The sequence below is a fragment of the Mycetomoellerius zeteki genome, unplaced genomic scaffold (assembly GCF_001594055.1).
Source record: "Mycetomoellerius zeteki isolate Tzet28-1 unplaced genomic scaffold, Tzet1.0 scaffold1104, whole genome shotgun sequence".
Classification (NCBI taxonomy): Eukaryota; Metazoa; Arthropoda; class Insecta; order Hymenoptera; family Formicidae; genus Mycetomoellerius; species Mycetomoellerius zeteki.
In genome coordinates, this window is record NW_017256023.1 from 45,929 (window position 1) to 60,810 (window position 14,882).

At 37.9% G+C, this 14,882-nt stretch overlaps 1 protein-coding gene across 1 annotated transcript; it reads left to right on the top strand.

The window, feature by feature from the left end:
• Positions 1 to 340: 340 nt before the first annotated feature.
• On the top strand, positions 341 to 9,527 carry LOC108726161 (collagen alpha-1(III) chain). The gene is made up of 6 exons (XM_018453574.1): positions 341 to 410; positions 1,471 to 1,532; positions 5,755 to 5,783; positions 6,689 to 7,379; positions 7,443 to 7,526; positions 7,710 to 9,527. The coding sequence occupies exons 2-6, from the start codon at positions 1,508 to 1,510 to the stop codon at positions 9,332 to 9,334; spliced, it is 2,454 nt and encodes an 817-aa protein (XP_018309076.1). The 5' UTR covers positions 341 to 410; positions 1,471 to 1,507; the 3' UTR covers positions 9,335 to 9,527.
• The last annotated feature ends 5,355 nt before the right edge of the window (positions 9,528 to 14,882 follow it).

Genomic DNA, 14,882 nt, shown 5'->3' on the forward strand with positions numbered 1-14,882 from the left:
GAAATAATTATCATTAACGTAAAAATTATCTGAATAAAATATATTATAGTTGCAACATATGTTAAATGTATTTCTTAAGATTTGACGAATAAGAAATCAGTGCGGAAGCAATATCTTCGTTTCTCCTACGATTTTCAGAAGTACAGACCCCCCGCACGAAAGGATCCATCCCATCGCTATTCTCGGTTTCGCGAGTTTCCCCACCTTGCATCCTGAAGAACAGAGGAAAAAAGGGGGCTCGATCTGGAGGAGGTCGAAGGATGAGCGCCGGGGCTCATCCCTGGTGGGGGCGTATCAGCACTCGGGGTGCTATCCAAGGATATATATGCCGATGAAGTTACTTCCACCATCAGTCACTGTCTTGACTTACCTCAGCACTGCGGTGTGTTTTGTACATACGGATCGGTTGGGTGAGTCCTCGACATCACTTCATCCCCCTAATGACATCCACGATCGCGCTTTTGCCCGCTGTTCAACTCTGCGAGTATTCGCGTCTATCGCATGAATTGGACCCCTTTTTTCGTTCTAACCAGTGTAATTCACCCCGAGAATTAAGTTCGTTATTACATTTTTCCTCTCTAATGCATCTGTGCGCGCGTATCCCAATGTGGCACCGATAACACGCACGAATGACCCGACGAAGGTCCCAAACTTCCGTGCGCAATGCTCGGGGATAGAATGAGGAATGAACGCAGTGCATTAAAGCAACACGGTCAGTGATTTCCATTCGAGCGTATCTTGGAGTTCCATTTTCTTGTAAATATGTTTAATATCTTAACCCTTCGTGTACACAAGGGAGTGATGTAAGTTACAATAGCAGAGTAGACGTATATGCTCATCCAAGTATCAATGTACAAAATTTTGTGCAAATTTATAACGCTAGGGATATATAAAATACTAAAATTTTTTCTTTCTAATGTTATAATGATATCACACTAAATTTCTATACGTATTTAAGATTTTAATAAAATTTTCATATCATATAAAGAAAGAAGTATTAATTAATTTCTTTGGAACATTCGTTTAGTTGTTTCAATTTAATGTCAAAATCAATCAATGTGATATATAAGTAATATAAATGTACTGAAATTCCATTATTAAAAAAAATTTTTTTAAACATTTTTGACAGAAATATCATCCATATTTTAACGAGAAAAATAACTTACATTTTTAACAACAAAATACATATCAAATAAAATTTTATTATTTAAAAAATACTTTATGATTCAAAACATTTTTGGTAGAAAAGTTATACATATTTTAGCAAACAAATTGCATTTTTAACAACAAACAGCATAATATATCTCATCAAATAAAATTTACTTATATAATATAGACGGAATATAATTTGTGAAATTATTGCAAATCACTGCAAGTTTTAAAGTTTTAATATCCATCTTTCAAATATTTCTACACTAACTACATATGTAAATGTATGAAACAGATCAATCGATTGCACTATCTTTTCAGACTCGCCCACTCCTTGAGGGTGCTTGCGCCAGCAAATATGCGGCTACGCTTGCTCTGGATCGGTAAGATAAAAGTGATATTCATTCAAAATATTGAGTTCATCGCATGGCTTCACTTCGTATAATCATCTAATGTAGTAACCGGGTTGTTACGTTAGCACATCATCAAGTAAGCACATGGGAAGAGCTAACAAAAAGCGATGCAAAAAATGTCGCGGCAATATCCGTCGGTTTTCCTCTGGAGAAAACAGAAAGATTAGCAGAGATTGCAGTGTCGTGGACAGAGAAAAGAAAGTTCGCAATTTGTGACGTGTCCCAACGTCAAGTATAACCTTCGTCTCGATAATCGAAGGAGATGAAAAGTTTCCAAGCAATTGTGTTAAGCAATCCTACACTAACTTACACCTTCCGTTCATCGAATTATCGTACCATATAAGTTCTCATATGCGCCATTATGCATCACGCAATCGGTATGGCATTCTTTGACAATGTCTCTTGTCCGTATGATGACTGTAAATCACATCAGAAAGATACAAAAAGGCAGAAAAACTTCATGAGCGATCATCAATTGCAAACGTGATAAAATTAAAATTTTCTAATAAATATGTTTATTTTTAAATATTCTTACACAGTTGGAAAATATTGTGTTGAATTTGACATAAATCGCATGTCCCAAACGGTCCAATCCAATTTTGGAGTTAATTTTACACAAGATGAATATGTTAGAAGGTAACACAAATATTATGTAAGAGAATAAATACACAAAGAAAGATAACATCGAAACAATTTGTAAACAAACCGTGGGAACATTTTTTTTCAGAAAATTAACATTTGATATGTTAAATTAACACATATTTCATTCATTTGTCTTAGAATTTACGTTTTAAAACACATTATTTTTATGTTACTTATTCACTTATTCATAAATTGTATCATTTTGACACTAAAAAACATTAAATATCAATTTCACAAAAAATTTTCAAATAACATCACATTATGTTGTATTAACACTGGCATATGTTAAAAAATTCAACACAAGCTGTTAACACAAACGTGAGTTTCCAACACAAATACACAAATTTTTTTACTGTGTATATTTAAAAATAATATTTGCTCTTTTTTAAGTGTTCTTATTTTATTTTTTTAATTTTTATTGAACTTTCTGTCTCTAAGTGTAATTTTGAACTATAAAAACACATTATGAGCACAAGTCGTAATTGTAACAAGTCATAATTATAATGTGTATATCAAACGAAGACAAATACATTAAAAAATATGTACTAACTTTTAAGTATGAGCTGTTAAAAAGAAATTTTATTTCTTGAAACGATTTATTTCTTTTATTAGATAATATCTAATAGAATTAAATGTCGTAATACGTACTTCTTTTATGATTCGATTACGATATTACGGTCCAAATGAGTTTTAAATTTCGATGGAACCTTCACGCAAGGTCTACGATATTTTTTCGTAACATCCTCTAATTAAAACGAATTAGAGATAAGCCAGCGCGCCGTGGGCTGGTATTGTTCCAACGCACTTTTACGTATTACGGGGTCACCATTTACGCTTACAATCATCCGCACTTAAAATAAAGGTCAAGTGTATGCAGCGTACCGTGTTAGCGCAACTTCTATCGCTTTGCTTCTTACGAATCTTACGAACAGGCACCGTTCGAGATCGTAAATCTATGAAAAAGGCGAGCGCTTGAAAAGCCAAAGAAAAGAATAATTCGGAAATAAGCCAAACTTTTCTAATTTTAAAGTCAAACTATGAAGTATGAATTATCGCAGTTTCCTTATATATGAATTATAGCAACTATACATAGTAAAGACTAATTGAAGGCAATTAAAAGAGATTTTTTAACGTGCTGCTATAATGAAATTACGTTACATTGATATAAAGTAAATGTAACTTTTTTTGGGTAGAGATACTAGATAAGAAAAATTTGTAGTCCGAGGAAATATAGCCTAAGATGGGTTAAGCTGTTTCCGTTACGACTTCCCTTCGGGCAAGTTACGTCAATACTCTGACGATCGTGCAATACTAGTGTAACCACGTAACGGTCAAAGATCCTCTCAAACGATGCATCGAGTATCGTGCTCGGATTATCTTCGTAGATCACGCGAGGTTCGGCCATCTTGATCTCCGCCCCATTGTTTCGAGGTAACCAAAACCGAAGCTATCAACCGACAACAGGAAGGTGTACGAATAATGGTATGCGATACTGTTGCTTGAAATAGTCTTTTGGCCAAATTATGCGTGGTGTGGAAATAAATAACGAAGGGTGAAGGAAAAAGATCTCCTGCAAAATTGTTAATACATTAAAATATGGAAAGAAATTCCCACACGTCGCTCATGATGATCATAACCATTTAAACAGTTTTTTTGTGTTTTTAGTTCCGTTTACTAATATAGCCTATTAAAACCGGAAATTACTAGGAAAAAAGCGTTGCTATTAAATATGCCATTTATATTTCTATGCATAATTAATTTTAAAATAAAGTTTTATTAGCAATTTAATATATATAAGATTTATGAATTACTGTCTTAAGTAATCCTGACATTGAATAACTTTAAATTAGCTTTTATTGCAATTACTTTTGTTGGTGCAAAAAATTGATTCAATTTTGTAAGTATATAAATAAAAAATACCAAGCTAATTTAAAATTGAATTTCGATTGATAATTATTGGATCGATAAATTATTGGATTCGGAAACAAAATTCATATTTAATCTGACAAGAAGTAATTTTTTGATTATCTATGATCCGCTGTGACAACGATCCTATTTGAGTCATAGAAATCAATCGTATTTGTTAAGTTACACCTATTAATCTATGTCAAAAAGTAAAGTCACCATTAGAGCTTAATTTATCAACGTCAACGCCTGAGGCATCATAGACGTTTGAATCGTTTAATAATTACAGTTATTCATTAAAAACGATATTCATCGCGACAACAGGAAAAATTAATCAAAATTTTTATAATTTATTTTATTACTTGCGTATAATAACATTCTCCGAATCTATTTTCAATCAGGGGGAGACGGAACCATAGCTCGCCTTCATGAAATATTTTTAAGAAAGAAGACACTTAAGGTTGAAGTCATGGCTCCCATGGCCTCATGGGGTTCTTCTTTCTTAAAAAATATTTATAGCAAAATGTTATATATACTTTTAATATTTTTGAAATGCTTAATCACAATTTTGATATTTTAAAAAATATTTTTTAATTTAAGAAATTCCTAGATTGTTTACAGTTTAAGGCTCACCTGCTCTATTGTAGACATCGCATTATGCAGCGTTATGCAAAAAGTTTATGATGCGCAAGTTAAAAATTGAGAACGGAAAAATATGGAATCTAGGGAAATTTTTCTTTTTTTTTTGTTTTTTTGGTTATTGGCGGAACATGGTTGGAGAAACTCGGCAACCCAATAGCATACAAATCTGCCAATGGCCCTCACCTTGAGAAGTTTCTAGATTCGCTTTTGTTTTTAATAACGATGTACTTGATGCCATTATATAGAGAAATTAAATTATATTTTTCAATAAAGTACACTTTATAATTCGCAAATAAAATGATGTAGAAACTTAAGGAAAGCAATTTGCTGAAAGATTTTTTCTGATCGCGTTTTCTTACATGTAATCGAAATAAATAAGTATTATTTGAGAACATCACTACATAAAGTTTACAAGAGTTGGATCTTCTTGCATGCCCAAGAATCAGAGTTCTATATTTGCTTACAACAAGTAGCTTGCGTGATCCGCGAACCGGTGTCATTGCGAAAACGTGCACGGTCTTCACAATTCTCGTGTAACTCCACACGCACTCGTGCAGCTTATTCGTACTGTTCGCCTCTGCTTCTCTCTCTTCTGCACGCGCGATCTTTTCTTCTGCGTTTATCCCTCTTCATTTTTTTTAATGCTATTTACGTTCAGGCAAGCGTGCGAAGAACCCGTAGCTTCTCCGTGCCTACGCTCTAAGCGCGCTTGACAATGCTCCTTAATTAATTAGACGGGAAGTTATGTCAGAGATTTTTCAAGACACATTTCTCTTCTGTGAGATTCGCACGCAACCTCTCGTCATCGCGACGAATTGCGGCTGTTACTGGAGGCGGCGTCGGCGGCATACAGCCGTTAGCACTGGAGATAATTGATGTCATAATCAAAATTCTTTCTTTGATGGATTTGTAACGCGCTTGTTGTAACAACTGCGTCCGATAAAAAAGTGCAATTTGTCAAGGTACTAAAAAGAATAACATAGTCTTGTTTGATTTGTTTCAGTCTTGCTGGCTGTCACTCGTACAGCTTTGGTAAGTAATTCTTAATCATAGATTACATCATTAAAAAAAGTATTCAAATAATATATCTCTTAATATAATTCGCAATTTTTTACGATTAATTTACTTTATTTGTATAAATTTAACTTTCTTTAATCTCCATTACAAAAGCAGTACGTTAAAGTCGATATAAATCAACGCGATGTAATCATTTTAATTTTTCGCGATCAACACATCTCTTTACTCCTTCTTTCCCACCTTATGAAACAGTATTTTCGGTTGCGCAACTTTATAAGCACTCTCATATTAATCAGTCGTGACTGTAACTGTTGTAACTTCACAACGATCACAATGATCGAGGAACGAGAAGACGCTCCTTCGGACTTTTCTTACAAGCATGATTCTAACGATGCCGGAATCTATAAATCTGGTATATTTTACCATTCAAGGGTATCGTGATTTCAACTAATGCCGAAACGATACTAAATAAACGATAAATATAATAAACGTATTTAATTCGGATTATATATGAGTAAATATATATTATTAATATTACAATTAAAATATTATTTAAACAATATTATTTTAGACCGTTTATGTGAGAACACAATCAATATTAAAATGCCTATAATGGTCGAGTTTAGTAATTCGGTTTAGTAATTCAAGATTCAATTATTTAAGCATTAAAGACCCAGCTTCGACTGTTGTAGGCATTTTAATATTGAAAATATTATTTAAGTTTAATATTATAGTAAATATTTCGATAACAAGTTTAATTTTATAAAATTAATTTATAAAAGAATTATTAGAAGTTATTTTTTTAAGAAAAAATTATTTATTTTATATTTTTTCCTTGTTTCTTTACAAAGAATTACATCTCTTATCGATTCTATTATAAGTTAGTCGACATTCTCTATATGTCATAATTAACGTTACAGGCTGATGACGAGGGATATAATTACCCTAGGCCGACAAACCAACTTATACCAGGTACTTCAGGAGGAGGAACTGGCAAACCAGGAGGATTTCCAACTGCCCCCGGAGGATATCCTTCTGGTAGTCCAGGTGCACCTGGAATTCCTGGAGAACAAGGAGCTCCTAGTGGGCAACCTGGAAGACCAGGTGGTTATCCATCAGGACCACCAGGATTTCCAGGACGCCCAGGCGATGCTCAACCAGGGAGACAACAGCCTAGCTTTCCATCAGGTCCAGGACCTTCGGAGGGATATCCTAGTGGACGACCATCAATTCCATTTCCAAGCGGTGAACCAACAGGAAGACCAGGAACGGGTCCCGGTATACCGAGTGGACCAAGTGGACGACCAGAGGGATTTCCAACAGGGCCAAGCGGTGGATATCCTAGTGGTAGACCTGGTGGGCAAGCACCAGGTGGATTTCCAGGACAAAGACCTTTCGGATACCCGAGTGGTGGGCCCGGCCAGAGAAAACCAGAAGGTCCTGGATATCCCAGTGGTCGGCCGAGTGGACAAGGACCAAGTGGAGGATATCCTAGCGGTCAAGCTCCTGGAGGTTATCCCGGTGAAGTACAGAAGCCTAGTGGCCCGGAAAGTGGATATCCTAGTGGAGGGCCAGGAGCTGGCTACCCTGGAGGTACTCAAAGACCTAGCGGTGGTCCAGGCCCTCAGAGACCAGGTGGATATCCTGGATCAGGAGGGACGAATGGTCTTCAAGGTCCTGGTCCACAAGGCGGACCATCTACCAGCGGATATCCTAGTGGTAGACCAGGAGCGCAAAGACCAGGAGGCTACCCGAGTGGTCCAGGCCCACAAGAACCAGGATATCCAAGTGGACCAGGAACACAAAGACCAGGAGGTTATCCAGGCGGCCCAGGTCCGCAAGGACCAGGAGGATTCCCAGGTGGGCCAAGCCCGCAAGGACCAGGAGGGTTTCCAAGTGGGCCAAGCCCGCAAGGACCAGGAGGGTTTCCAAGTGGACCAGGCCCGCAAGCACCAGGCCCGCAAGGACCAGGAGGGTTCCCAGGTGGACCAGGCCCGCAAGCACCAGGCCCGCAAGGACCAGGAGGATTCCCAGGTGGGCCAGGCCCGCAAGGACCAGGAGGATTTCCAGGTGGACCAGGCCCGCAAAGACCAGGTCCACAAGGACCAGGAGGATTCCCAGGTGGGCCAGGCCCGCAAGGACCAGGAGGGTTCCCAGGTGGACCAGGCCCGCAAGGACCAGGAGGGTTCCCAGGTGGACCAGGCCCGCAAGGACCAGGAGGATTCCCAGGTGGGCCAGGCCCGCAAGGACCAGGAGGATTTCCAGGTGGACCAGGCCCGCAAGGACCAGGTCCACAAGGACCAGGAGGATTCCCAGGAACTGGTCATCCAGTAGGTCCTGGCGGACCTGGAGAATATACGCATGAGGGTGAGGGAACATACGACGAAGGTGATTATTCAGCTATTCCGGGCGAACCTGGTCGCGATTATCCTATATACAGTGAAATTCCGGAGACCAGTTTCCGTTGCGATGCCCAACAATTCCCTGGTTACTATGCCGACGTGGAAGCCCAGTGCCAAGTTTTTCACATATGTGCCAACAATAAGACCTACGATTTCCTTTGTCCAAACGGAACAATTTTCCATCAGCAATTTTTCGTTTGTGTATGGTGGAATCAATTCGACTGTAATTCCGCGCCAAGCCTTTACTATTTAAATGAAAATATTTATGACTACACCATAATGGGAAGTCAAGGTCAAGGACCTGCAGGACCTTCTGGACCTAGTACTTATCCAGGAGGTCCAGGTGCTCCTAGTGGCCCAGGTGGTCCAAGTTATCCAGGAGGTCCAGGCGCTCCTAGTGGTCCAAGTTATCCAGGAGGTCCAGGCGCTCCTAGTGTTCCAAGTTATCCAGGAGGTCCAGGCGCTCCTAGTGCTCCAAGTTATCCAGGAGGTCCAGGCGCTCCTAGTGGACCAAGTTATCCAGGAGGTCCAGGCGCTCCTAGTGGTCCAAGTTATCCAGGAGGTCCACAACGTCCTGGTGGTCCAGGTTATCCACGAGAAGGACCTCAAGGTCCGTCAAGGTCTGGCGGTCCAGGTTATCCAGGAGGACCGGGAGCTCCATCCGGTCCGGGACCGCAAGGTCCATCGGGTCGACCAGGACCTGGATATTTAGGTCCGCCATCAGGACCACCGAGTCCTCAAGGACCTCAAGGGCCAGGTGGACCTGGATATCCTGGAAGACCTCAAGGACCTCAAGGGCCAAGTGAACCAGGATATCCTGGAAGACCTCAAGGACCTTCCGGACCTACTGGACCATCGACGAGACCTCAAGGACCTAGTGGTCCGGGATATCCAGGACCAGGTGGACCATCTCCAGGATATCCAGGACAACCTCAAGGACCCACTGGTCCACAAGGTCCAAGCGACTTCCTGGGTGCACCAGGTCGTCCGCAAGGACCTAGTGGCCCAAATGGATATCCCAGCGGTAGACCAAGTGGTCCAGCGTTCCCAAGTGGGCCTTCTGGGCCAGGAGGTATCCCTGGAAAACCCGAGACGGGTTCGCCGTTCCCACCGCAAGGACCAGCGAAACCTGATCGTGAGTACTTGCCGCCGCGGATTGGTTAAACACGAAGCTAAACTTACGGCTCCTAACGACAACTTTTATCGTTAATGCCGGATGACGTGTAAATACGAGCCTCCATACTTGCGTATATGTAATAACTATAAGTGATATCGATTATTCGTATTGCATTTACACTTTTACATATAGGGAATTTGATTATTCTGCTTAACTATTTACTCATCCTTTCTAGGATTTCCACGCAGAGAATTGATGCTATTTATATCATTGTATGTGTTCGATTAGCTTTAGTGTGGTAAAATATGTTTATACAATACATACATATTTTCATATTAACAATTATATTGAGGTATATAATTTAAAATATATATACTTCAATTTTATATTCATATATTATAAAATATATGCATTTTTTATATTTTACTAGTAAAATATAAAAAAAATATTATTTTACCAATTCTAAAAATTCTAGCATTAAAAATGTTTGTTTTTTAGCCTTTTTGCTACATAGTTATTAATGCAGCGTATAAAAAGCAGTATAAAAAATTGATGAAATGATTTTGTCAAATTTAAAATGTTTGATTGCAATATAATTCAGTTTTTTTTAGATCTATTTGTCATCTATTATTACATTAACGTACTTAATAAATCATAAGTTAATTTGTGCAATAAATATTTTTGATGTTAAATCGCATCAAGGAAGAGTATTTAACGGAAATCTTATAATGAAATTATGAGTGAATAATATTAAGACCTGTATGCTGGATGTATTCATCACCGTCCAATTACATCTTACTAATTAATTAAATTAGAAGTATTAAATATCTTTCATTGTTATTGTTATTAAATAAACATCAAATTCTAATCCAATTTCATATTCCTACACAATAAAAATAATTATTAGCGCTACTATTAATATTGTTATTATTGATATTGTCAATATAATAATTATTAAAATTATTATTATTATTACAACCTGATCTTATCGATTAATCTGTATCGAAACTAATCGAAGACGTTGATGGAATACATGCAGCTTGTAAGTATTAAAACGCGACATATTTATTTATTCAGCTTTAATGAAAACCATGCCACTTACGATCTATCAAAAGAGATGAATCGGACGTCATGCGGATGTCAACGATACTTAGATGTTTGTACGATTAGAAATAAGAATTTATTAATTAAATATAATCAAAATTACTTGAAAATTAACGAAACGAGGTATAGAGTTTTATATTTTAAGGTAACCTTGCCTTATGAAGTGTCATATAATAACACTTTTAACACAGAGTTAATTATTATATTTATCAAATACACAATATGATTGTAAAGATGCAATTTTTAACGATTTGTGCGACATATTTTCTTAGTTTAATTCAAACCACAAGTTTATGTTTGTAGAATTGTAATAGCAAATATTTTGTAAGTAAATTATAATACGTAAAACTGCGACAATATATTTTTTACAAGAATGTCTTCAAGAACTTTATGATTTCAAGAGTCATATCTTTAAAGTGGAAGAAGCGTAATTATCATTTCGATAAAATAGTACCTAATTAATTATCACGCGATCCGAAAATAACGAAGCAGTGAGAGTCCGATTTCTTCCCGAAAAGTGTATCATTGTTATATATAATTATGCAACGCATGACATAATTAAATATATATATATATATATACATGTACCTATATTTTTATAACAATGGTTTGAGACTCCTACGTGGGATGCCATTATGTATATTTTATGCGCGAAATAAAGGAAACACCTTTGCAAGAATTATGTTGTCTCTATTCACTATAGGTCCCGCGGGTTACTGAAACCCGCGCGAAAGACGCTAACACACACGCGCGTTACTACATATTGCCTTTCCCTTTCCTCTCATTACTATAATTAGTCATTTCAAATTGTTCGCGCCGGGGGTTACATAAATTCGTATGTACGCGGGCTACGTGCGATCATCGTTTCGCGATTTATAGTTGCGTGTATTTCGCAACGCGCCGTCTCTTGTCTTCTGCGAGACGTGAGGTGAGTCAAGTTAAGTCGAGTCAAGTCGAGACGAATCATTCGACGGGCAAAATGATTTTGCGGATTCCCATAGCAGTGACGTTACATTAGATAAACGAGTTGTGAGAGGCCCGCTGCGGTTCGTTCACGCGTCTTAAATTGTCTGACATAGCTAACTGGGTCGTACGAAATACCTCATCCTGTTATTCACATCACTCTCGTCGGATTGTTCTAACGACGCGACGCGCCGTCATTCCATCAAGAGAGAGAAAAACGAGGAAAAATGACACTTAATCATAGCGCGCGAAGTATCAGGTGCGATGGAAATAGACGCGCGTAAACCGCGGGTTATGCGTCGGGATCGGTAAATAACCGCAGTAACAGTGTACACAGGCAATTCCAACCGGTTAGTAGTATCGCGCGAATAATCAGACGCCCGCTGTTGTAGTTTGTAATGAAAGGAGTTATACGCAAACCCAATTAAACTTTGGTCTGGAAAACGGCTAGCTTCGGGCAAGATAACAAAGGTCAATGGCTAATTAACAACGCATGCAAATTAGGAACGTAATTTGTGTGCGTTGCTGCGTATCGTAAACGCATTGCATATTGTATATAGTAATCATTTTGTATAAAAGACTTGATAACGAAAACTACTGAATACGAAAAACTCTCGCGTCGCGGCTGTATTACAAATGCATACAGATTTTTATCTCAATTAAACAACAAATTACACGAGCTGTTTTATCGCGACTTTAAAAGATGTTTTAAAATAATTTTGAACGAAAATTTAATGGAAGATTATCCGAGATTCAATTTTAATTAAGATTAAAAATATAATTTTTAATACTTATTACTGCCAAGAATTTTATAAATTATTGATAGTAAATCTTACATCTACTCCTTCTTCGTAAAATATTCGCTACTTTTTCATAAAATATATCAGGAGTTTGGTAACAGAACGTGACGGTGTAAGCCGAAGATGAATCTCTTTCTTTCTGGGGTATTAAAAAATAATCAAAGGGCTGCAAAATAAAAGCGCGATGCAAATTGAAAATGTATAACGTAATACATTATGAGTCACTCTTCATGAATACATAATGGATGAGTCTACGACGAAACGCGAATTCCGTTTCGTCAGCGCGGTGCACGAAGGTCCAGTGGAATACATGTATCCGCAAAAACGGTCTCTCTTACATATTTGGTGCAACATCAAGGCGATGATCGTGTGAAAAATGTAGAAATTAATTGGAAGGCGCCGCGCGCAGCTTAGATATTACCGGCCCGTTACGCAAGCCAACCTTGAATGGCACGCGGACCATCTTGCTCGAAAAGTAGACCATCAGAGTGGTGATAGTGACGGATCACCTGTTAACAGATCTGACTTGCAACCTGACCTTTTGCAGCTGGTACTGATTCCGCTGTAGACACGCAACGTCGACTATTTGTTGCGGGAAAGTAGAAATAGACGTGCACACTTCTGTCTCTACCTTTATTTCTCTCTCGGTCAGCATTACCGTATGTGTAGTTAATTGGCGTGCGTAATTGAGCTTTACCTATGCATAATGGGGATAACTAACGAATCAGTCAAGCGAAGAAAATCTTATTCAAAGATGATTATATCACGTAGAGTACAGTGAAATTTTACACGCAATTTACGCGACGTTTTTACAACATTAGTACAATCTGTTACTTTGTAAAAACATTCTGTAATATAAAATAAGTTAATTAACTGAAACTGAATAATGTAAATGAAACATTTTCACAGAGAAAAGCAGAATCTCGTAGAAAATAAAAACGGAATCCTCTTTGCTTAGAGATAAACGTATATAAATTGTAAAACGGAAGTCAAATTTCTTATTTTTTATTAAGAAGATTTATAACGCAGATTGCCGCAAATGTTTTTGTATTTAAGATAAAAAATATACGTTCCGTGCAAAATACTCGTTAATTTCAGCTCTTGAGAATCGATATCTGCTGCATATCTAATGGCCATGTGCACACTCGAAACGTAATGTTTTTTTTTTGCGATTTGTTAACTCGAGACGCGCGCATGTATCTTAGCAGGGGTATCATTCGATGGGCACGACGGAGATGCAACGATGACGAAATTTGTCAGCTCTTCAACTACTGACTACATTATTGCATCTCCCCGTGATACGATACGGACGATGAAACCCGCTGTCACGGAAAATAGGACGAAAAACGGCGGGCAGCAGATGGTATAGCCAATATCGCAAGGCGATTTATGCAATTTCTGTAGATTGTAAATTGCAAATGACCGCGCGTGTTGCGGGATCCTCGGTTAAGGCAATACGTTTGCCTTTGTAAATTTTACGAATCGCAGACCGAACAACGTTCGCCTTATGGCGTCGTTACAAGAATCGATATTCTCTCTCTCTCTCTCTCTCTCTCTTCGAGCTTTACGATTTACGCGATAAATAAAAATGAGCGCTGCAAAATATACCACCGTTGCAAAATATCACACAAGCTGTCTAGTCATCGTGTGTAATGATAGCCGCGCTTTATAGATCCCTTACGAAATTTTGAGGATTATAAAAACATAGTTATTATACTTATGTTAGTTTTTAGAAAAATAGCTGTTTATGTGCTATTAACAGAATTTCTACACTGTTAAATCTACAGTGTCAAATTTAACCTAATTTAAGTCCACTTCTTCTCCTCAATGTTGTTTTAGTATGATATAATAATATAATATATTGAGTTAAATTAGATTAAATTTGACACTATAGATTTAACAGTGTGTGCAAATAGTTGTAGCATTAATCCAAGATAAGTACTGAAACTGATATGTACGATCACAATAGAGCAATCTTGCAGGTATAGTTAGTCAGAATGCATTTACAATGACGGGTGGTAACATTATGATGAAGCACGATCGGAAAGGCAAACGGGTTTCAATCGGTGCGTGTAACTCCAAACGTCGCGCAATGCGAGGCACGACGCGCAACCGGTTCGTCGGGTCAGTAACTGTCATTGTCAGGGTCGAGCCCGGCATGCTGTTCGCAATAGACGCATTGTCGAGGCATGTAATTTGGCTTCCGCGAATAATACGATGCGCCATGCAGCGTGTGACACGACGTTTATTGCGATTGAACAACCGGTGGATTCGATCCGCATGAAGAACTGGTCGATTCGTGAAGAGAAGTCGGAAGACGATTCCGTTTGTCGAATGAATAATAACAGATTGAGCAAACTTATGCCTTTCGGTGTCGGTCAGCCACTCGCTCGCGGCCCGAATCAGTTTGATTCACGCTTTAATGGCGTTTCCTAATGGGTCGCGATCTCGAAGCGAGAAGTTTGATACAGAAGTAAGAAACTGGCATTTATGAGCACGTTAAAATATAAGCAATAATTAATTAGACAAGAAAAAGAATCTGGTTAATTGAAATTTTGGTTGCAAATGAACAAATCAGAATTTTATAGTTGAATCTATTATAATTCTAGTTGAGAATTCTGATATGATCAGAATCTTTTGGTTTATTTTCAACCAGAAATTTTTTTCTTAGTAAAAATCGCGATATATCTATTTGACTAATAAAAGGTCATGTTATTTATTCTAATCA